Source organism: Rattus norvegicus, chromosome 19 (assembly GCF_021556685.1).
Source record: "Rattus norvegicus strain SHRSP/BbbUtx chromosome 19, alternate assembly SHRSP_T2T, whole genome shotgun sequence".
Classification (NCBI taxonomy): domain Eukaryota; kingdom Metazoa; phylum Chordata; class Mammalia; order Rodentia; family Muridae; genus Rattus; species Rattus norvegicus.
Genome location: NC_141552.1, coordinates 19,541,660 through 19,562,984, shown reverse-complemented (window position 1 = coordinate 19,562,984; position 21,325 = coordinate 19,541,660). Strand labels below are relative to the sequence as shown.

The following is a 21,325-nucleotide window of genomic DNA, read 5'->3' as shown; positions in this document are numbered from 1 at the left end:
TACACAGTTTCATTAGCTCAGCTATTTCGGTGCCAAGGATATCTAGGCAGATGTTTCTCGTCCTGGAATTCCTGGGATAAGGCCGTAACAACATCAATGCAGCTATTTCAGTATGAAGGACGTCTGACTTGATATATGTTTTCTTATCCTGGGGTTCCCAGGACAAGGACCAAGGATATCTGTCTTGGCAGGTGTTTCCCTTCTGGAGTTCCCAGGACAAGGCTATAGCGATGTCAGCCTATAGCACAGCTGCATTCAGTACCAAGGATATCTCACTTCTATAGTGGTCAGTCAGCTTCCCAGAGATGTTTCCTGTCTTGTAATTGCCCTGCAGTAAATATGTTCTATACCCTCTGTTCTTATGGTCAGGCAGCTTCCTAGAGAGTGGGTGGGAATGTGCTTTCTGTACTTTCTGCTCTATTGTCTAATGTCAAGGGTCTAAGCGAAGGCCAGCTTAAAAGATTCTCATTCTTAAGAAATGGCTGTACTGATATATAAATGGGGATCTTTCATATCCACTTTCTTCCAAGTCTACCAGCCATCTCAGATTTTGCTGTAATATGCCTGACAATCAAGGACACAGAAAAATAACTTGATACACAGCAAGGACATTGTGATCATATCCTGTGTCGTTATGTATATTCTGGATGAGGTTTGTTAAAATGACAATATTGCACAAAGCTTTATGTAGGACCCATCAAATTAAGGGTCACTATGCACCGTCACAGCTAAAATGGCCTGGTCAGAAGTGACCACTGGATCACTCTTCTGTAACTTCACATGAGAGGCTCGTGCTTTTTGTGTTTTTGTATTTTTTCTGTATTTTTCTTATTTATTTATTTATTTATTTATTGCTTTATATGTTGTCCGGAAGATAGTTCAAGTCATGGATCTGCCCCCAAAATTTGAGCTTTGCTACTAATACTTTAGTGTATGCATTCAATAAAATAATTTGGTTTTTTTTTTTTAGTACGATAGATGCTTTTGTGTTTTGTGGGGTGATCCATGAAACAGAAGTGAAGATGCTTGTTTCTTATTCTGTCCACTGAGTTATGTCTCTAAGCTTGTCCTACTCCTTTGGCTGCACCTCCCCCCCACACACACACACATCTGCTGACTATTTTATTTTTCAGATGAAATCACACATTATAGCTTAGAGAAGCCTGTAAGCAATCCTGCTTTGGTAACTTAAGTGCAAAGAGGAGAGCCCCACACTCAGCCTGAGGGTGCATTCACTGGTGAATCCAATATTTCAGTTTCCTCTGCTAACAGATCACCACATTGTTGCCAGGACCATAATGAATGCAATTCTTTCTCCTAAGGAATCTGGTGGCAACTGTCAAATGTTAAGCACAAAGCTTCAGGTTGTACCTATAACACACACCCACATCGCAACCTACCCTACAGGCTATTTCTGCATGTGATTTCATGCACCTGCACATGATGAGACAGGAGACCTCTTTGGCTACTTATAGGAACTGGTGTGATTTCTCAGTAATCTTTAATGGGTAATATTGCTGACTGAGGAGAATTTGAGGTAGGATGAAACATTTCTGTGCAGGGATTGGGGAGGAAGCACTCATTTAGATACATAGCAATGACTTAGGTTTTTCCAATCAAGCCTAGAGCCAAATTTGGCTTTGGAAGCATGTGGTGCTCAGTGGCTATGCCACAAGGAAGTCCCCTGAAAAGGGTCCATCAGCTTTTGCTCAGTACAGGGAGAACATTAGCAGGGAGGCAAAGTCTGTTCTCCATGACATCAGCCGTCCCTTCGTGGACATTCTATTGTCTCCTAGAGAGACCTTGGAATCCCTGTGATGTCACCAGTACCGTTGTGACAACCAATTCCATACTTTTTCTCTTAGTGTCCAAAGGATATATCCACAGACATGTTTGCCCGTCTTTGTAGGCGCTTTGGGAGAGCTGATGTTGATAGAGAAGAGTCTAGAGTGAAGCAAACGAAACCTAAAGGTAATGATGGACAGAGGACATGGGGAATGTGGAGTAAGTTCTGGGCAGTGTATGTTGAGCTTCCTGTCAGGTTTGTGTGTGGGGGTCTTCCGCTGGCCTTTTTAGTAATGGGCCACAACCACTGGAACATCTCCACAGATATTGAATTCCATGATTATCACAATTCCTGAAAGTCAAGGTTTTCACATCATTAGTTTCTCCATAACCACATGGAGGATATGGCAGTGCCTATGCTATTATTGGGTGAACTTCTAGTCTTTACTTTTACAGTGCATTCGGTATGTTAAATTGATATAATAACACCATAAGTAGTCATGGAGTGTATAACTTTTCTGAATTAAACAGGGCATCAATGTACTTCACTTTCATTGCTTCTTTAAATTCAGTGACTATCTGACAGTAGTAAGAGGGAGAGAACTGTGCTCCTGGCCATGACCTTATATTCTTAGAACTCCTTTGACTACCTCTGGCTGACGGGGCCAATCTTACCTTCATATATTAGAGGTTCTGTGTGGCAGATATTTTTCTACAGTAGCCAACTATACGGAGCAGGTAGAGAAAGAGCTTGTAACCTATTGGCACTTCTGGGGCATTTGTCATTTCTGTAGGGGGAATTAATGAGTCTGTTGACCATGTCCTCCCCCTATATGACTTTTTAATGCAAAGTCATTGGACTAGAGTAACAGTGTAGGATATCTGAGTATCCCTGATCAATCAAGTCATTGTGGATGCTGAATTGATGATCTGACTTCTGAAACCAGGTTGTAGCCTGCGTACCTGATAATAATCCTGGAGAAGGCATCTTTCTGGTACTTGTAAGCCTGTGTGGTTGGGCATAGGGAACACCTGGCTGCTCACATCTCTTGGTCTGTATATAGTAGTGGGGGAACTGTGATCCACTTAAGATGCCTCTTACACATAGACCAAACTCCTTGCAGTGACACTGGCTTCCAAGCATGTTCTCCTGTTTGGGCGACACTGTGGTCTGTGTATGCTCTATGCATTCGCCCCATGCGGGTTCACTTGTATTCTTCTACTTACAGAGGCCTGCAGACAGACGTCATCCCCTGAAAATGTCCAAAACAAGGTGCAGGCCAATGAGGAAGAGGAGAGGCTGAATAGAGAACTGGAGCTAACTACCAAGGAGAGAAATGAGCTGACAGATCGCCTCCTTTATGTGACAGGTGGATCCATGAGCAAGAGGTATGCATTGCTCCAAGAAAACGACCTTGTTCTAAACCTCATCTCCCATAGAGAGGAGATGCAGAACCTGACCCTTACTGAGGAGTGAGTTTGGAAATGGACCCTCTGATTCCACCTGTTGAAAATCTGAACTTGTGATCTGAGTGAAGATTTCAGGGATAAAGTCACTTGGGCATGAGTTCCCAGTGTACAATTGGAAAGCCCTTGACAGGTGGTAGCTTTGCAAGGTTCTAGGTGCTGTGAGTTTATGGAGAGTGTTTGTACTTGCTAGGAAGGTGACTGAATGCTATCATCTCATGGCAGCACCCTTAGGTGACAGGTCCCACAGTGTTCATATCAATGCTTAACTAGAAGTCCTGAGGCTCAGGCCTGTTCCTTCTTGTCTCTGTGCCTTAAATTCCGAGACAGTAATGGTGCATACATTTCTACTGATTCTCATTGTGCTCTTTCCATATTTGTCTCTCTTTCTCATTCTCTGAGTCTGTTTACTTTCCTTTTCTTGTGGGTGTGTCCCAGTTTGTGTGTCTGTGTGTGCACAGGTCTGCATGCATATGCACAACTTTTATATGTTTCTGTGTCCCTCCACCCTTGGAATTTAGGGGTCTGTTTTTTGACCTCAGGATTTACCTGTATAATAGTTTCATGGAGGTGTGAGTGCTTTATTTTGGAAGCCCCACTTTCAACAGCACAGTTCTTTGCCTGTGTGGTCACATTTGTCTATACATTTGTATGCCTTGGGCAGATTATAAGTTTGTGGCAATATCTGGTCTCATCTCCAGAATTATGTGTACTGTCTGCCTCTAGAATATTAGTTATTCGGCTTGTAGCATTCCACTTGTCAAAACAGGAAAAATGAAATCAGAGGTTTCTGGAAGTGTGTGTGTGTGTGTGTGTGTGTGTGTGTGTGTGTGTGTGTGTGTGGTTGGGTAAGCTCTATGGCCTAGGCTCTTGACAGCATAACAGGTTTGAATGCAGATCCAGCCCTCCTGATTGAAAAAAGTGAGCCAGGGAACCCTTTATCTGGGTGCTTAGCTTCTGTTATCCTGGGCACACAATTCCAAGTTTCTGAAGCTGAAGAAGATCCAAATATGTAGAATTCAGAAAGTGTCCTTCCAGGGCTGGGGTAGTACAGGACGCAGCCTGAGTTCATATAATCCTAAACCTCGATGTTCATTGGGTTCTATCTTCCTGGGGCCAGCCCGTACTTCAGGCCAAATCCATTTTATGAAAACTTGAAGATAAAGGAGAAACAGGTCATGTCATTACTGCACAACTTAGACACAAAGAACATTGAACATCGTGAGAAATTTCAGGAGCTCAAGAAGGAGATTAACTTCTATCGGTAAGTACTGGTCAGAAGGGCCCATCACTTGTGGAATATCCATTGCTGCCTCTCTTTGTTCTGGACTGGAGAGCCTGCAGCTCTGGGTCCATGTCTTCTGCTGTTTAAATATCACTGTGCCGTGGGTCTTTTGGACTCAGTTTCAGTTCCATAAGAGACTGTGACTTCTCACCACAGTGTCTATGCATCTTTAGAAGGCTCTGGATAGATCTATACTGATTCAGGCATCAGAGTGTTATTAGGCCGACCTGGGCCTCTGGGGTCATACCAGGTTTAACAAAGCTGAATGTGTGGACCACATGGTTAGCATGACCTCCCTTGGTTCTACTGTCCTCTTGTGGTTGTTTACTGCCTACTAATTGATGTTGCCCCGATGCATTGGGCTTTCATGGATAGTTGTAGATCCCTTGTTCTTTTGGAGAGACATGGACTCTTATTGGTGCTTGGGTCACAGAAACAATTTATTCTTCCCTGGATTGGCCGTTTGCTATTTGTGCAGCAGCCTTACATGTATGGAGATGTATTCTACGAAGTCTTTATGGGAATCTGGGTCCTGGTGGAGTTTGTGGGATTTGGCAGTTGGAATGGGAGGAAGAGGCTTCAGGATCTTACTATGCAGAGTGTGTTTCCAGCAACCTGCACAGCCGGCTCCTGATGGACCAGGCATGTATGAAGAAGAAGTTGGTCACATTGAAGCAGGAGTGCAAGGAGTTACAGCGATATTTGTTTGAGTTGAACCCGAATGATGAAGACGAACAGGAGAAGACCAGCAACCTCCAGACCCAGCAAAATGTGGTAGGAACAAGCAGCTGAGTCAGATTAACAATGTCTGATACCATTTGCCTATTGGATACATCTTTGCTTCCCCTATCACCTTTCTAATCTCCCCACACCCAGTCAGTCACCCACCTCATGTGATAGAGTTATTCATTGCTCTGTCTATGCACAAGTATTCTGGGATGTTAACCACTCTTCAGAAACTGAATTATGGGCAATTATACTTCTCTGCCCTTTTTGAAACTGCAATCCAGAAATGGTGACAGAGGAATAACATATCACATGACTGAAGGCAGCAACTTGACAGCTGGTATGCGTGTCCCCACCACATCCGTGTCTTAATAGCTGCCTTCTTCTCCCAGGTCTCAGGAACTGCAGGAGACATGGAATAGGACGGATCCCAGGAAGACAGCCCCCTGAAGAATGAGTTTCTCTCTCAGGAGTTCCCTGTGACGACAATCCTCACAGTCAAAGACTTTTTGTGGGTGAATATTCTTCTTCTCAGATAATTTCCTCAATGTATAGAGACCCTACATTTATGTATCCGTATGCCAGCCTGTCTGGTTGAGGTCTTTCTCCTCTCTCATACCGACAACACCATTTGAGAGACAACTGAGGGGACTGCCTTGACATCTCACGTCCTAGAGGAGAAACAGCACTACAACTGTGTTTCTAAATGTTCATTAAGAAAATGCTGTTAAGAAATGTTTTTGGTTATGATTTTCATTGAAGTTTTCTTTTTGTTATTTCATACTTATATATTCTTGTTACTGTTTTTCATTTTATACCATTTTAGGTATTCATTTTATTCCTGTTTTTTGTAAATTGTACTCCTTATGAATAAAAATTGATTTGAAACTCTTGACTCTTAAGACCATCTTATTCAAGGGTCCTTTCCCCTCCTGTAGACTTAGAACTGACAGCTGGATATGGATCTTTGCATGGACCAGGCAGCATGGGTAAATAGGGAATTCAAAGCCACCAAGGGGTACACAGGGTGATAGTGTCTTTTGTGTGGATAATGTGACTTTTTTTATGGACACACACTTTATGATGTAATCACTGACATACTGTATCCATGCTGTCATGTATTCTTCTCATCCTAGTCTATATCAGTCTACAACACACATTCCTTATTGACTGTGTGCACCAGATATTGAGTAACACACACTCATGCCTGTAGAGCTGCAGTAAAATGACAACTTTCACAAAGGAATATAGAATAATCCTAATTGAGAACCATGTTCCTCAGTTTTTCTTACAATACAGCATTAGTATTAAACCACAAAGATAATGACCATTAACGTCATTTTGGGAAATAGGTTTTTATAGGTGCTGTTTCACTTGATCATTCATATGCTGTGTTTTTTATTGTTGCTGATTATATTTATTTTTATCATTTAACTCAATGGATCTTTTTTTTTTCAAATGTATGTATGTATGTATGCACTCCTCAGTGCATTTCCCTCATGATCCAAAAGAGGGAATAGCATTCCCCATTGTAAATGATTGTTAGGGACCATGTGGTTCTTCTGAGAGAGCAGCAGATGCTCTAACCTGTGTGTCATCACCACATCTCCTGCAGGTGGCTTTTGTCCTTCCAGGGCATGTGCTATACTAGATGGACGCCATCATCTCCCATTAAGGAGAGAGATCTCAGGAGATGTGTATGTACAGGTGGTTGAGCAGTGCCTGCTCAATGTGGCAGCCTGCTAGGCATCCACACCGGGCTCTGGTGCCTCCACTGCTCATTGTGCATTCAGGATCATCCTCCAGCATCACTCAGTTTCAATTCCAAACAGATCTTTCACTTACTATCGATGATTATATACATTAAGCACATCTGATAAAATACTGAAGAGACTAGCCTCCTTCTACAGGCCAACTTGGCATAATGAATTCTTTTGATAGAAAGCAAGATAATTATCTTAATCTATGCAGGTCAGGGAGGACCTCAAGAGCATCCATAGTGAATGCAGACTGCAGCTGTGACCACATGTTTCTTTTGCATAGCACGTCTGTGCAAGCCCAGAGCTTAGGTGGGACAGTTCATGTTTCACCTTTTACATGGAAATCTGTGATTGTATTGAGAAAGTATATGTTCCACGGGACTCATTTCCAATTTATGGAATTAAACTGACTTACTGAGAGTGGAGGTGACTCAGAGCGATAAAGTGAAGAAGAATAATCCAGTATGTCTGCAAACAGATGCTGTCTCATTAGGGCTTTTCAATGCTCAGCAGCTGGAGAAGCAAGGGAGAGGCATTGGTGACTCTCAAGCTTAGGTCCTCTAGTCATTATAAGCTGACCATGACACAAAAAGGGTCATAGGTATCACACTAGAACCTAGTAACTAGATTTAACCAACCTATCACATTAATGCTATGTTTGGTGCTATTTTTTGCCCTCTTAGGACCTGGAAGAGGCTTGGGGTTTTCTAATCCTACTCATAATGTATTATCCTTCCCAACACTATGGGCTTTGTTCTGTTAATGCTAACAGCGCCATCCAATACCTAGGATATTTTCTACTGACATGTGTGACATGAGACAAAACAGTCCCTGTCATCCCTCACCTGAATAAACTTCCTTAGAGGAAAGTGTAGGTGGAGGGTCCTTCTTTCCTCTCCAAGATCGAGAAACATTTCCAGTCTTCAGACAAGTGTGTCAGCCATTGTCCACTGACTTTCTTGAGATGTCCACAATGTCAGCTGAGTGAGGGCAGGGCAGGGCAGGGCAAGGGATTGGGGCAGGGCAGGGTAGGGCAGGGGATTGTGGCAGGGCAGGGGAGGGCAGAGCACTGGGGCAGGGTATTGGGGCAGGGCAGGGGTTTGGGGCAGGGCAGGGGTTTGGGGCAGGGCACAGCAGGGCATTGGGGCAGGGCAGGGCAGGGCATTGGGCAGGGCATTGGGGCGGGGCAGGGCAGGGCATTGGGGCAGTGCATTGGAGCAGGGCAGGGCAGGGCAGGGCAGGGCAGGGCAGGGCAGGGCAGGGGATTGGGGCAGAGTCCATGAGATGTTAGTAGGCAACAGGCCAGCTGGGGCTAGTGTGGGTACAGGGCTTCTAGTGTGGGTGTGAGAGGAGTAAATTAGGAATGGTCAGATTCTGATGCAGCATATAGGCGGGAAGCAGCTTAGACCATCTCAGTGCCATATAGAGACATTGTAGACACTGATGGGCAATGTCGGGATAGTAGGGTCCCATATAGTGCTCTCTGCAGGTGTCAGGAGAGCATACAGTGGCTCTGTTAGACTTATGACAATCAGGCAGGCACTGGGTGCAAGTGAGAATCATGGGACAAGCCCTGTGTGCAGCCTGGTTTTGGGACATTCCCAGGTGCCCCATGGACTGCAAATTAAAGGCAAAGGACACAGGGAAGCCAGCAATTCCCATGCACAGGACATAAATACCTGTAGATCTTACTAGAATTTCCATAGACTATCTGTCACTCGTCCTCATTATAGAAGGCACCAACATTCTGCCCTCTACTTCAACTTGGTGAGACAGCTATTCTAACTCCAGCAGGAAGGCCTCAGGGAAGACAGTAAGAACTCGCAGGTGACCCCTTTTACTATTGAAACATGGTCTTCCTATGGAGCCCAGAGTGGCTGTAGGGTCCTAATGCTCCTGCCTCACAGTGACTAGAATTCCAATCCACCCTCAAGCGCAGTTGATTCATAGCCAGATCTGATTAAGGACAGCTAAGGCCCTAGGGTGCTAGGATTACCAGGGTCCTAGTAAGTTTCTCCAGCCTAAATTACAACCTGAGTCAGTGCCGCTATTTGGGACACCGCCTGATCCCCAGTGACATCACACCTTGGAACTCTTTGTCAAGCATAAGCTGTTATGGGAATGAAGGACCCACACAATAAAAATTGGTCTGGATACTCCTAGGTCAAGAATCCCCTGTTGGAAATGCCTTGGACCACAAAATTTTAAATTCTAGATCCTTCTGGCTTTTAGAAGATTTATAAATACAAAAAAAGAAAGATGGGCATAGTAATTTAAGCCAGTGATCCCAGTCATGGGAAACTGAGTCAGAGTGATGGAAGACTGTAAGTTCCAGGGCAACCTGTGGTTCAAGAAAAAAAAAAAAGGCATGGTGAATATTCCACTCAAGTAGAAAACAAAAGGGTTTCACATGGGCCCTGCCATCTACTGGTCAGCACTCTCATCACCACAGCCACAGGGAGACACTGGGGAACATTTCCCACTGTCTCTCTTTGGGATGCATTCCACCCCATGATTCTATGTGAGGAATCCCCCAAAGGTTGCATCATGTGAGGGACCTATAAAGTTCCAGGATTGGGAGAATTTAGGAGTTTATAATTAGGGATGATCTACAGCTGTGGCAAAGCCTTTTCCCAGCACATGGCAGCCCTAGGTTTGTCCCCAACAGTAAAAATAAAATCCCCCAAAATAATTCAAACAAAATGTCCTGAAGCCTGCGCCCTGACCAGTCTCCTCAAAAGTGCGCAGGAACCTGGGTCCACATTTAGGACCCAGCACGGCCTCTGTGACCCGTGAGAAGGGATCTAATATGGGAATTAGTACAGTATGACTTATCCTTGTGGATACCTTTGGTGACAATAACCACCTGACCCCTGAAAACCCATCTACCTGGGGGGCTCAGCACTCATGTCACCCAAAAAGCCCAGATCCTAGGGCCAGCATGGGCAGGTGGTGAAGAAAGTTTGTCTCTCGTGAACATCAGTTGCTGCTCCTGACCTGACTCTATCCTCAGGAGACAATGTCACCCCAGAAAGTGTGGGTGTCAATGGCTCTTCCCAGGCCAAGACTGGGATACTGCTTAAGTTCCACAATGCACAGCAGTGCTCACTCTAGAGCTAAATGTTCTACAGCTGAAAGGGGTGGGTGCTCAGCTGGCCACGCCCCTCCCCTGCAGTATTTAGTGCACTCAGAGTGGTGCTTCAGATGTGAGGGACTTCTTGAGGCTACTCCCATGGAGAATGGCAGATTCATCAGAACGGGGCACAGGGTGAGTTCAGAGCACAGCTGGGAGGAATTTAGGGATGCCAAGCCATGACTAAGACCAGATCCTGGGCTGACAGGCAGTTGAGCTGGAGAACTGGCATCCAAAGTGTGACTGCCTGAATTCCTCTTAGACCAAAAGCCCTGGATCTGAGCTACTTTGGTGCGTGCTCCTAAGTGGGGTCCCAGACACAGCTCAGAATTGGGGCTGTGCATGGACTTTGGTGCTGGCAGCAGGTGGCTTAGCCATAAAGTGCCCAGCTTTCCCATCTGTGCCCACTCAAACTCCTCTGTTTCATTTTAGGTGTGTTTGGTATAGTTTTGAGACAGGGTATCTTGTAGCAGCCCAACTTGCTTTGAGCAACAATGTAACATAAAAATAACCTTGAATTCAAAATCCTCCAACCCCTCTGTCCCAAGTCCTGGAATTAAGACCTCCAGCTGTGACCATTTTACTGCAGCATAGGATCCATCTGTATTAGAGTGAGCTTTGGAAATACTGGAGCTCCGACTGTTCCTTAGAATTCAGGTTTCCTTAATTCTTAGTAGGAGTTTTGTGATGATGCTGATGAGAGAGTCAGGAGTTACACTGGGAGAGGTAACAGTCCTGGCAGCCCTGAGTGCTCAGTGAAAGTCAAGACAGAAGCCTGCTGATTAGCACCTGAGTGAAAGTGGGAGGATTCAGAGTTCAAGAACAGACTCAGTTACATTCCTAAGACCATATTGCAACATTTTTTGTTTCATTTTTGGCTTGTTTTCTTTGAGACAAGGTGTTAATTTATAGCCCTGGCTGTCCTGGAACTCACAATGCCTCTGCCTCCCAACGGACGGAATTAAAGGCATGTGCCAACATGCACTGCCACTAATTAATTTTTAATTAAACATGCTGGCACAATCCAGTAATCCCAGTGCTTAAGAGGCCGAGGCAGGCAGATATCTGGCTTCCTGACAAGTCTGATCTACAGAGAGCATGTCAGAATAGCCAGGGCCAAACAGAGAAACCCTGTCTCAAAAAACAAACAACAAAATGAATTTGTTTTAAAGAAGAGAGGAACGATTTAACAGAGAATTAGAGGCCAAGATCCAAATGATATTGGGTAGTACAGAGCCTAGCTTCTGAGATGAAACTGGACACTATGGGGTTAGGGTGGGGATTCTCATCTTGGACTGGGAGACAGAGGGTGACTTCAGGCATGGAAGGTTCAGTCAGTCATTAGTCAGGATTCTCAATCAAGAGGGTGTTGTAAGTTCCAAAATGTGTGAGCAGTGTTCTGCATGAGAGTAGAAGAACCCGCCTACCTATACAAAACAGCCAATGAAGAGTAATCACAAGCATACGTCTGGAGGTCCACAAGAGGTTAATGTCCACCTTAGTGTGGATTCTTCAGAGCACAGGTGGAGAGGAGTAGAAGAGCTGATGGTGGCTGAGGCAGGAGAGGAGTTCGGGTGTGAATTTGAGCCAGTAAAGGAGCTTGTAGGTTGGGCAGAGCAATGAGAGGTCTAACAGCATAGCTGTTGAGATCCTTCAGATTAATTTGTCTTAAGAGCCTCATGCCATAGCCAGGGACAGGAGTAGATCTGACTATTGGGTGGCTGGGCTCATATAGCCCAACAGGTTTGTCCTTGCATCTGTGGGATTCCAAGTCTCTCCCTTTAGACACAGCCATGGAGAAGGTGTAGCAGTGAAGGTGCAGATGGCTTTGCAATGCTTGGCTTATGGTGTTGAGTACTTCATGCTCCACAGAGCTAGGAAATGTCCTAGAAGCCAGGGAGGCTGAGCATGAGGAAGACAGGTCTCTGGGAGAGAGAAATGATAACCAAAGTCACTAAGAACTTCCTGAATCACAGTGTCTGTTAACCATATATTTTATTTACTTATTTTTATGGGCCTGAGTGCTTCACCTAATAAATGCTTGTGCACCATGTGGTATGTGTGGTGCCCGTGAAGTCCAGACTGATTCCCTAGAATTGCAATTACAGGTTAATAGGAGCCACCATGTGGACACTGGGAACTGAACCTTGGTCTTCTGCTCTTAGCCACTAAACCAACCATCTCTTCAGCACCACCCCCCAATTGTATAGTCATTAAGATTTAACCATTTGGCCTTCAGTATTTGAATTAATACAGATGTGACAAGAGTTATAGTTAACATGGTGGTTCAGGTATAGACAGGCAGGCATCTCATTGTATACAAAATATGAATCCTTCCTTCCTTCCTTCCTTTCTATCTTTCTTTCTTTCTTTCTTTCTTTCTTTCTTTCTTTCTTTCTTTCTTTCTTTCTCTTTTTGATTTACTCTTGGAGACAGTGTTGTTTTTTGTGTAGCTGACCTGGAATTAGCTCTGTAGAGGAAGCTGGCCTGGAATTCAGAAATCTGTCTGCCTCTGCCTCCCAAGTGTTAGGATCAAAGGCCTGTGCCACACCACCACACATCCTTCTGTTTAAAGGAAAAATGTAGTCTTACAGGTCAGCATGAGTTTAGCCCCGGTATAAACATTTTCCTAGGCCTTAGGAGCTGTAGAGTTCATGAAGGATTTGCTGCCTTCCCCTTTAGCCTGGCTAACTATGAGAGCTCCACACACATGGGTGTTTGCTTCACAAGAGTCTGGAGGATGAGGGTCACAGGCTGAGGTAACTGTGTAGAGCAAAGGATGCTTGGTGAAGGTCAAGTGGGTAAAATGCTGAAATGCTGAGAGAAGAGGCCTATGGTAGGCGCCTCCTACACCTGAGACTTCCAACCCCGAAAAGCAGGGGTAGAGAGTGAGGATGCACAGTGCACACAGGTCAGGAAAAAGCCATGTTCCCGAAGCCTCCATGAGTGGTGGACAGGCTCTAGGGCACCATGAGGGACCTCAGGAGCTTCTGCACTTTGTAGAATTACAGGGTTATATGTTTCACATGCCCATGATTTGCCCACTGCAGCAGGGAGAAGCCAACACCAGAAACCTCCAGCTCCCAGCCCTGCTTTTGCCATGTAGGTTTATCCAGAAAGAGGTTGGAAGTACCTGGACCTGGAGTCTCAGGTGGTTGTGAGCCACCTGACCCGGGTGCTGGAGACTGAACCCAAGTCTTCTGCAAGAGCAGCAAAGACCTGTGTGCTGCCTGGCCCAGCCAGGGCTGTGAAATGGGATTTATTTTCATGCTGAACAAGCCCAACAACAGTTTAGGTCCCTAGAAGCCACGTAAACCTGGATGCAGTAGTGTCTGTCATCCTGCCCTTCCTACTGGGAAATATGAACCTAAAGTGGACAGTCTCTAGGATTAGGGGGAAGGGCTAGCCTAGCAATCACAGCCATGGATGAGAGGTAGGTGAGGACCTGTGCTCAGTTTGTCTCTGACCTTTAAACAGGCACACACACACCTATACTCACAGAAACGCCATACAGACATACGTGAAAAAGGAAATAAAAACAAACAACATTGAAAATACAGTATACTGGGGCTGGAGGGATGGCTCAGTGGTTAAGACCACTGACTGCTCTTCCAGAGGATCTGAGTTCAATCCCCAGCAACCACACATTGTGTCTCATAACCATTTCTACTCTCATATACTACCCTTTACTGTTGTGTCTGAAAACAGGGACAGCGTACTCAGATGGACAAAATAATTAGTTTTTTAAAATCCTTTTCTTAAAAAAAAAAAAAACTCTTCTGTGACACATGATCATTGTGTGATTCCAAATGTCGCTAAGTCAGTAAAGTCCTATTGCTACATGGTGCACCAGTTGTGTCAGCCTTGGTAGTAGAATGGCACAGTTGAAAATTTGCTGGTCACAGTGACCAGGCAGCCTAGAAAGCTAACCATGTGCAGAGAAGGCTGTGCTGTGTCCTAGTCCTCTACCCACACTGCCCCTCATCCCTACGAACATAGCACAAAGAACAGATGAGGAATGTTCCAGGATTCTTTCCTCTTTGATTGCCTTACTAACCTAGCCCTGTGCTACATGTAACCTTGTCACATCCTCTGTCCCATCCCTAAGCCCTCATACCTGTCAGATAAGACAGGGATCTTGCTTTGGGGGGAAGCTCTGGTCCCTCTCTGTCCTAACAGGCTCTGAGCCATCGCTGAAAGCCCTCTGAGGACTGAGGGACATCCATAGCCAGTGCTCTGACTTCCAGGAAGGTTTGAGGAAGGGGGTCCTCTTCTTGTGGTGCCTCTAGTAGGAGCAGCCCACACTTGGGCCCAGCTCCCACTGTCAGAAAAAGGAGGGTGGCTCTGGTCTTTGCACAGCTCTCTAGCTGAATGAACAGTGCATCTCTCCTCTCTCTCTTGCAGGAAGTCTCCAGTCTCTGGTGCAGGTGCTGTTCCCAAGACAAAGGAAAGGAAAGTGCTAAGTGAGGGTTCCCGGGATCCTTTAAAACATTATCTGCATTGTCTTCATTAATGTTTCTGTTTAATTTTTTATTCCATGTGTATTGATCTCCTTGTAGGGGTGTGCATGCCAAAGCATGAGTGTTGAAGGTGGAGGAAAAGCCATGGGAGTCACTTTATCCTACTGTGCGGGGTCCCAGGCTCTGAACTGGGTCATTGAGCTTCTTTACAAAGTGCTTTCATGCTGAATTTCTTGCTGACTCTGATTTCAGGGAGAGCATCTCATACAGCCCAGACTGGCCAGTAAACTACTGATCATCCTACCTCAAGCATTACCATCTAGTTCATGAAAGGTTGAGTTATTGACATGAGGAACTGGGGATGGGCAGAGGTGCATGACTGAGGCTATCTCTGCTCAGTGGCATGCCTTTGGGGACAGATAGTTTTCATCACTGAGGTGTCATTTGAGTGCAGTGCTCCTCTGGAGAGAAGGAGTCTCTTTTGCCAGGGCATCAGGCTCTCCAGACAGGACTTGAAGGTGGAGGTCTGGAGGCCAGGCCTGCATTCCTCTTCAGAAGCTGCATTTACCACTCTGGACAGTGCTATAGCACAGGGTCACATATCCAGTTCCACCCTGAGACCTGCTGAGTCACATGCAGTTTGTGCTGAGAAGCAAACTGGGTGTCCTGCAAGGGCAGTGTGTGCCTCTCAACCACTTACTCATGCTTTCCTTAATTGTACACTCGAAGTGGGGCGGGCATGACACATGTGGGGGTCAAACACAAATCAAGGGAGTTTTTTTCTCTTTTTGTATCAGAGAGGGCCTAAGGATCAAACTCAAGCCCTCAGGATTGACAGTGATGCCTGGACCTGGTGAGTTCAGGGTAGGGGATGAGGGTTTAGTCCTAGGGATGGAGCCCAGGACCTCACATACGCTAGGCAAGTGCCTAATCACTGAGCTACATCCCCAGCAGATGTTGGTTGCAAGAGAACGTGGGCCCTCACCATGCCAAAGGAGCACTCTATCACTAAGTGGCCCCAGCCTGGTAGTCTTGTTTGTAACCTCTGCTGTGTTTGCATGCTGCCTGAGCTTATTAATATAGCCACATCCTCAGGGTGACAAAAACTTCATGGAGACTCCCACTGTCAGATACCTGAAGACAGGTTTCAAAGAGAACAGGTAACCAGTGCAGAAGTCTCAGAGTGTTCGTGTGAAGTACATGGAATATAAGTCCCAGATGACAGAATGCTCAGAACACTGGTGTCCCCACTCTTGGAAGTAACCAGGGCCACAGATCCCAGTCTTTCATCACACCTGAAGACCCCTAGCTGGCATGGTGGCACATACTTCTCATCCCAGCACTTGGGAGGCTTAGTCAGGAGAATCTCCTGAGAACAGGAGTAGGAGGACAGCCTGGCCAACCCATCAGGTGTTACCTGCAGGTCTAGTTCCAGACATAATCCTAGCATGCAGTCATCCCCGGCCATGCAGGGAAAGCATCATGGCACACCAGGAAGCCAGTGAGGCCCATGTTGCTTGACTGGGCAGCTACTTGTTAGCCATAAGGACTAGGGCTCAGAGTGCCCAGAGGCTGTGAGACTGAGGGTTTCAAGGACCCAGCAGCAGGCCAGATGGTCTCAGCCTGGACTCGATACTGAAGAAGGAAGGAGCCCTGAGTCCTGGGCCAAAGCTGTTAGTAGCCCCATGACCTGGGCTGCTGATGGCTGCTGGGGTCAGGAGCAGTGTCTTGGTGGGTCCTGCTGTGGTGAGAGAGAGCAGCAGAACTTCTGGAGGACAGAGAGGGAGCAAAATAGAACAGGAATCCAGTGTAGAGATCTTAGAGTGTTTGTGTGAAGCAGAGCTAGGAAGTGGGTTGCAGGGGCAGGGGAGCAGCAGGCTGTTCCTGTAGAGATGAGTCCAGCAGCATGGGGTGGGAGAGTATCTCAGGGGAGTGGCTCCTGTCCTTCCAGGACAGTCTCCATCAGAGACTGAAGGGCTGGGCCTGAGAGGCTAGGGGAATTAGGGATGAGGGAGAGACTGGAGAGATGTGGGAAATGGATGCACCTAGGAGTGAAGCAGGGCCCCCAATGTGGGATGGCTGGGGCCCAACAGAGTTGTGTGTTGCTGATCCTACATTAGGCCAGGCCAGAGGGCCCAAGCTCCAGCAGCCAGAAAGGAAGCCAAAGTGTCTGAGGAGGTCTGCATCAGATTGCTGCATCTCATGAGGGTCCCACCAGTGGCCAAGGCAGGATTTGTTGAAAGCAAGGTTGTGTGTATAATTGTTCTCACCTCAGAAGGGAATAGGTGGCCATGGCTCTCACAGGTACTGAGGGTGCAGGGACAGGAGACCTATGGACTGACCTTACTGCCACAGGGCGGCTGAAGGCTCTTGCTGCCTTCAGTTAGTTGTTATATTAACCTGGTAGCTTCATTTCTTGAGAAGCTTGGGTGGATGAGGTGTAGCAGATCAAGGTCCAGCTGTGAGGAGGGATCCAGAGTGTTCCATGGTTGGCAAACAGGTTCTGAGATCTGGCCTGTGCACTCAGGCCAGTGTAACTGTTTGTCTTAGCTGCAGGCTCAAGAGGGTTGAACTGTCACAGGATCAAACACCACATGTGCCCTGTGTTTTCCAAGCTTTCTCATGGTTGCAAGCGCTGGGCGATCTCACATGGACTTTTCCATCATTCCCTGAGCTCTAGGTGACTCGGATGGATCATGGAGATATCTCTAAGCCTATGCCAGCACAGCAGTGACATCATGGCAGTGTCCTCTAGGGTTCCAGGACTGGATCTTTTTTTTTTTCTCTCTCTGCTGATACAAGGAATAAGACATCCTATAAAACAAGGCCAAGCCTTCCTAGAGTTGAAGCCCAGAACACACAAGACTCCCCCAGGGATGGGCCCATCCAAGAAGGTGTGGGATGTTTTGTGGCTTAGGTTGTTTCACGGTGAGTAGGAAGTGTCTAAGACGCATACATGTAGCTGCTTGGGAGCTGCGGAGGTCATGGGACCCCCTAGATCTGATTCTGCAGATGACTGTGAACATCCATGTGCTGGAAACTGAACTCTGGTCCTCAATCACTGAGCCATCCCACTGGCCCCTGGCTGTCCCTTCCTAGAATGTTTCTGTATTTCCTCCTACTTGATGCCTTGATGCTGGCTCCTAGCCCAATGGCCTTATATACAAGATGAATTCTATAAATGTCTTATAAACACTAAGTATCCTGTGAAGGGTACTAATGCCCTGTTCATAACAGGAAGGCTGAGGAATCCAGTCTGCAACAAAGAGAAGGCTGGGTGCTTTTCCTGTCATTCAGCATGAAGGGCCAGTCATGTTTTCATTGTAGCGTCCTGGTTATGCTATGGGTCTTCCTGGTGCAGCAGTCCTGTTCTGTGACAAATGATGTGTCTCCTGCAGGAGGAAGAGTGGTCGAGTCACAGTACCTGCAATATGACAAGAAAACGAAAAAGGTGATGAAGTCCTTGACTCCCAGAACCACAGGAAGTGGGTTAGGTGGAGGGCAAGTAGGGAGACAGCTGAATCCTGAAGGAAACTGTTGGGACCTTTGCCAGGTGCCTCTGTGACATCCAGACTTGGACACAGGGATGAGTCTGGGTAGTCTAACATCAGCATATATCAGTCTCCATGGTCTACGGCCCCTGCACCTCCTCACTGCTCCTCTGGCTTTGGAGACCTCAATTTTGCCAAGCCTTTTCTTCAGGACCATCCCCTGGATCATCCAGGTGGCTCCTAAGAGACAGGCAGTGACAGCAGACATTTGGTATGGATCACAGGCGAAATTGTCATGGGGCTTTGTGCCATCCTACCCAGAATGCTGTGAAAGGCCCCACTTTGGTGGTGTTCACTTCTGGAATGCCCTGTGTGATAGTTTCAGCTGTGAATAACAAGGCTAGCAGTTTCTACTGCTGCCCACACAGGGCTCCAGCACCCTGAAAGCTGCAGTGCTCACCTAGAAGGGAAGCACATTCAGGACAGGGAGAGCCCTGAGGAGCTCAGTCAACTTCCTGGTCATCCCTGCAGAGACACCTCACCCCTGCAGTGTGGTCATCCCCGCAGTGACACCTCACCCCTGCAGTGTGTGGTCATCCCCGCAATGACACCACACCCCTGCAGTGTGTGGTCATCCCCGCAGTGACTCCTCACGCCTGCAGTGTGTGGTCATCCCTGCAGTGACACCTCACCCCTGCAGTGTGTGGTCATCCCCGCAGTGACTCCTCACCCCTGCAGTGTGTGGTCATCCCTGCAGTGATGCCTCACCCCTGCAGTGTGTGGTCATCCGCGCAGTGACACCTCACCCCTGCAGTGTGTGGTCATCCGCGCAGTGACACCTCACCCCTGCAGTGTGTGGTCATCCCTGCAGTGACTCCTCACCCCTGCAGTGTGTGGTCATCCCTGCAGTGACGCCTCACCCCTGCAGTGTGTGGTCATCCCTGCAGTGACTCCTCACCCCTGCAGTGTGTGGTCATCCCTGCAGTGACATCTCACCCCTGCAGTGTGTGGTCATTCCTGCAGTGATGCCTCACCCCTGCAGTGTGTGGTCATCCGCGCAGTGACACCTCACCCCTGCAGTGTGTGGTCATTCCTGCAGTGACACCTCACCCCTGCACTGTGTGGTCATCCCTGCAGTGATGCCTCACCCCTGCAGTGCAGACCTTTGGACCTGTGGCCTTCAGGTTCCGGATTATCTGTTAAACTCAGTTCATAATCAGAATGTTTTGTGTTCAGCCTCTGCCTGGACTGTACTCCAAGAAGAGTTCAAGGGTTTCTGTGGCAACATCTAGCGATCAAGCCTTAGCAACAGGATTCCCACATCACCCTGCAGGCAGATTCCCATAGTCATACCTAGTCCATTTAAGCTGCTGCTGAAGATGCCTTGAAGGCATAGCCACAGCGACCCTGTGTGTTCAGAGGTGATGTTTTCATTCAGGAACCTGATGCTGAGTCTTCTCCTAACCCAGCAGGCGGTCCCTGCATCAGGCTGGAGTCTTGAGTTTCTGTGTTGTCCTGATAACACCTGCTGTGTTCTCCTGGGGCAGAATGGATCTCAGAAGGTCTGGGCCAGTCTCACTGGTTGAGGATTCCTGCAAGGCCTCATCTCCAATTCCTGAGGGAAGGTGTAGGTTAGGAGAACGCCTGGATTTGAAATTCAGTGTTTTCAGATTTCAGGATTGGATGAGGGGAACTCAGCGTGTGCATGTATCCATGTGTCTGTATGCATGCACATGCAGGCCAGGGATGGACACCAGCAACCTTCCTCAGTCACCCTATGCCTCTCACACAAAGGAGCTCTCACACAGAAGCTGTGGCTCACAGATGAGGTTGCTCAGGCTTAGAGTCCCAGAGATTCTTCTGCTGTGCTTCAAAACTTTGAGAGAGAGAAAGAGAGAGAGACAGAGAGAGAGAGAGAGAGAGAGAGACAGAGAGAGAGAGAGACAGAGAGAGAGAGACAGAGAGAGACAGAGAGAGAGAGTGTGAGAGAGAGAGAGAGACAGACAGAGAGAGACAGAGAGAGAGAGAGAGAGAGAGAGAGAGAGAGAGAGAGACACCAATTAGTGTCCACACCTCTGAGAAAGAACATGGATCTACAACTATCCATGAAAGCCCAATGCATGGGGCCAACATCAATTAGTAGTGGGCCAACACCCTCAAAGGAGGTCAGTAGAACCAAGAGAAGGTCATGCTAACCATGTGGTCCACGCACTGAATTTTATAAAACCTGGTGTGACACCATAGGTCCAGGTCAGCCTAATAACCTTCTGCTGACTTCAATCAGTACTGTTCTATCTAGAGCCTTCTGAAGATGCCTAGACAATCCTGGGATGAGTAACAGTCTTTTAGTAACCTTTCTAATTTACACTCACAACCAGCCAACCACCTCATGTAATGGAATTGTTCATTGCTCTGCCTATGCACAAGTATTCTGGGAAGTTAACCACTTTTCAGAAACTGAATTATTGTGCAAGCATATTTTGCTGCTCTTTTTGAAGCTGCAGTCTAGAAATGGTGACAGATGAATAACATATCTAAAATTGCATATCCATGTGATAGATTGGATCCTATGTAGAGTTTTGAACAATTTCTTGGTTCTTGAACAATTGACACTCTGTGGTCATGTGACCTCTTGTGTAGGAAGCACCTTTGGGATAAGAACCAAGTGCAAATGTCAAATTAGTACTTGTCATTGGCTTTAACCTTGGTGACATATGGAACTGAAAACTGAGTCCTAATGACCCTGGCACACTGATGTGTAAACAGCACAAGAGATAGACTCATAGATGAAGACCGTCCAATCCAGAACAAAGAAAGTCAGAAATGGCCATTCCACAAGTGACAGCCTTTCTGACCAGGACTTACCTAGAGAAGGTAATCTCCTTCTTCAGCTTATGGTTGTTCTCATGGACCTCAGTGTTCTCCATCTCTAAGTTGTGCAGAATTGACATGACCGCCTCCTCCATTCTCTCCAGGCCTTCATAATATGGATTTGGCCTGAAGTGTGGCCTGGCCCCAAATGATAGAATACAATGAACATCGGCATTTAGGAATATATGAACTCAGGGTGGGTCCTATATTACTCCAGGCTACTGCCTGGATCTTCCAGCACTCAGTCCCCTGCCTAGCAAGTACAGAGACTCACCAGAAACTCACTGCAATTACAATCTTGCAAAGCCACCAGCTGTCAAGGGCTTTGCAAATGCACACTGGGAACT

At 46.8% G+C, this 21,325-nt stretch overlaps 3 protein-coding genes across 7 annotated transcripts in view; 1 reads left to right on the top strand and 2 right to left on the bottom strand.

Annotated features, from left to right (window-relative positions):
• The window catches only part of LOC147999018 (disks large homolog 5-like), an 81,511-nt gene extending 75,363 nt beyond the window's left edge, over positions 1 to 6,148 (top strand). Inside the window, exons 1-5 of one of the 2 annotated variants that reach the window (XM_087595936.1) lie at positions 1,815 to 1,971; positions 3,015 to 3,174; positions 4,373 to 4,516; positions 5,149 to 5,311; positions 5,656 to 6,147. In XM_087595936.1, the coding sequence (XP_087452062.1) occupies positions 1,890 to 1,971; positions 3,015 to 3,174; positions 4,373 to 4,516; positions 5,149 to 5,311; positions 5,656 to 5,685 (579 nt within the window). In that variant the 5' untranslated portion in view covers positions 1,815 to 1,889 and the 3' untranslated portion in view covers positions 5,686 to 6,147. Of the gene's footprint in view, positions 1 to 1,814; positions 1,972 to 3,014; positions 3,175 to 4,372; positions 4,517 to 5,148; positions 5,312 to 5,655 lie in introns of those variants that run through there. The other variant, XM_087595938.1, reaches the window with a different exon arrangement.
• LOC147999010 (disks large homolog 5-like) overlaps positions 1 to 21,325 on the bottom strand; it is a 133,020-nt gene that overhangs the window by 24,784 nt on the left and 86,911 nt on the right. The window contains exons 3-5 of one of the 4 annotated variants that reach the window (XR_015643796.1): positions 20,973 to 21,116; positions 19,461 to 19,722; positions 15,407 to 18,040 (exon numbers count right to left, since the gene is read on the bottom strand). The exons of the other annotated variants lie outside the window; for them this stretch is intronic. The gene's annotated coding sequence lies outside the window, so the exon portion shown is untranslated. Of the gene's footprint in view, positions 1 to 15,406; positions 18,041 to 19,460; positions 19,723 to 20,972; positions 21,117 to 21,325 lie in introns of those variants that run through there. 4 annotated transcript variants of the gene reach the window in all.
• The window catches only part of LOC147999014 (disks large homolog 5-like), a 202,807-nt gene that overhangs the window by 105,391 nt on the left and 76,091 nt on the right, over positions 1 to 21,325 (bottom strand). The gene's annotated exons all lie outside the window — the stretch shown is intronic.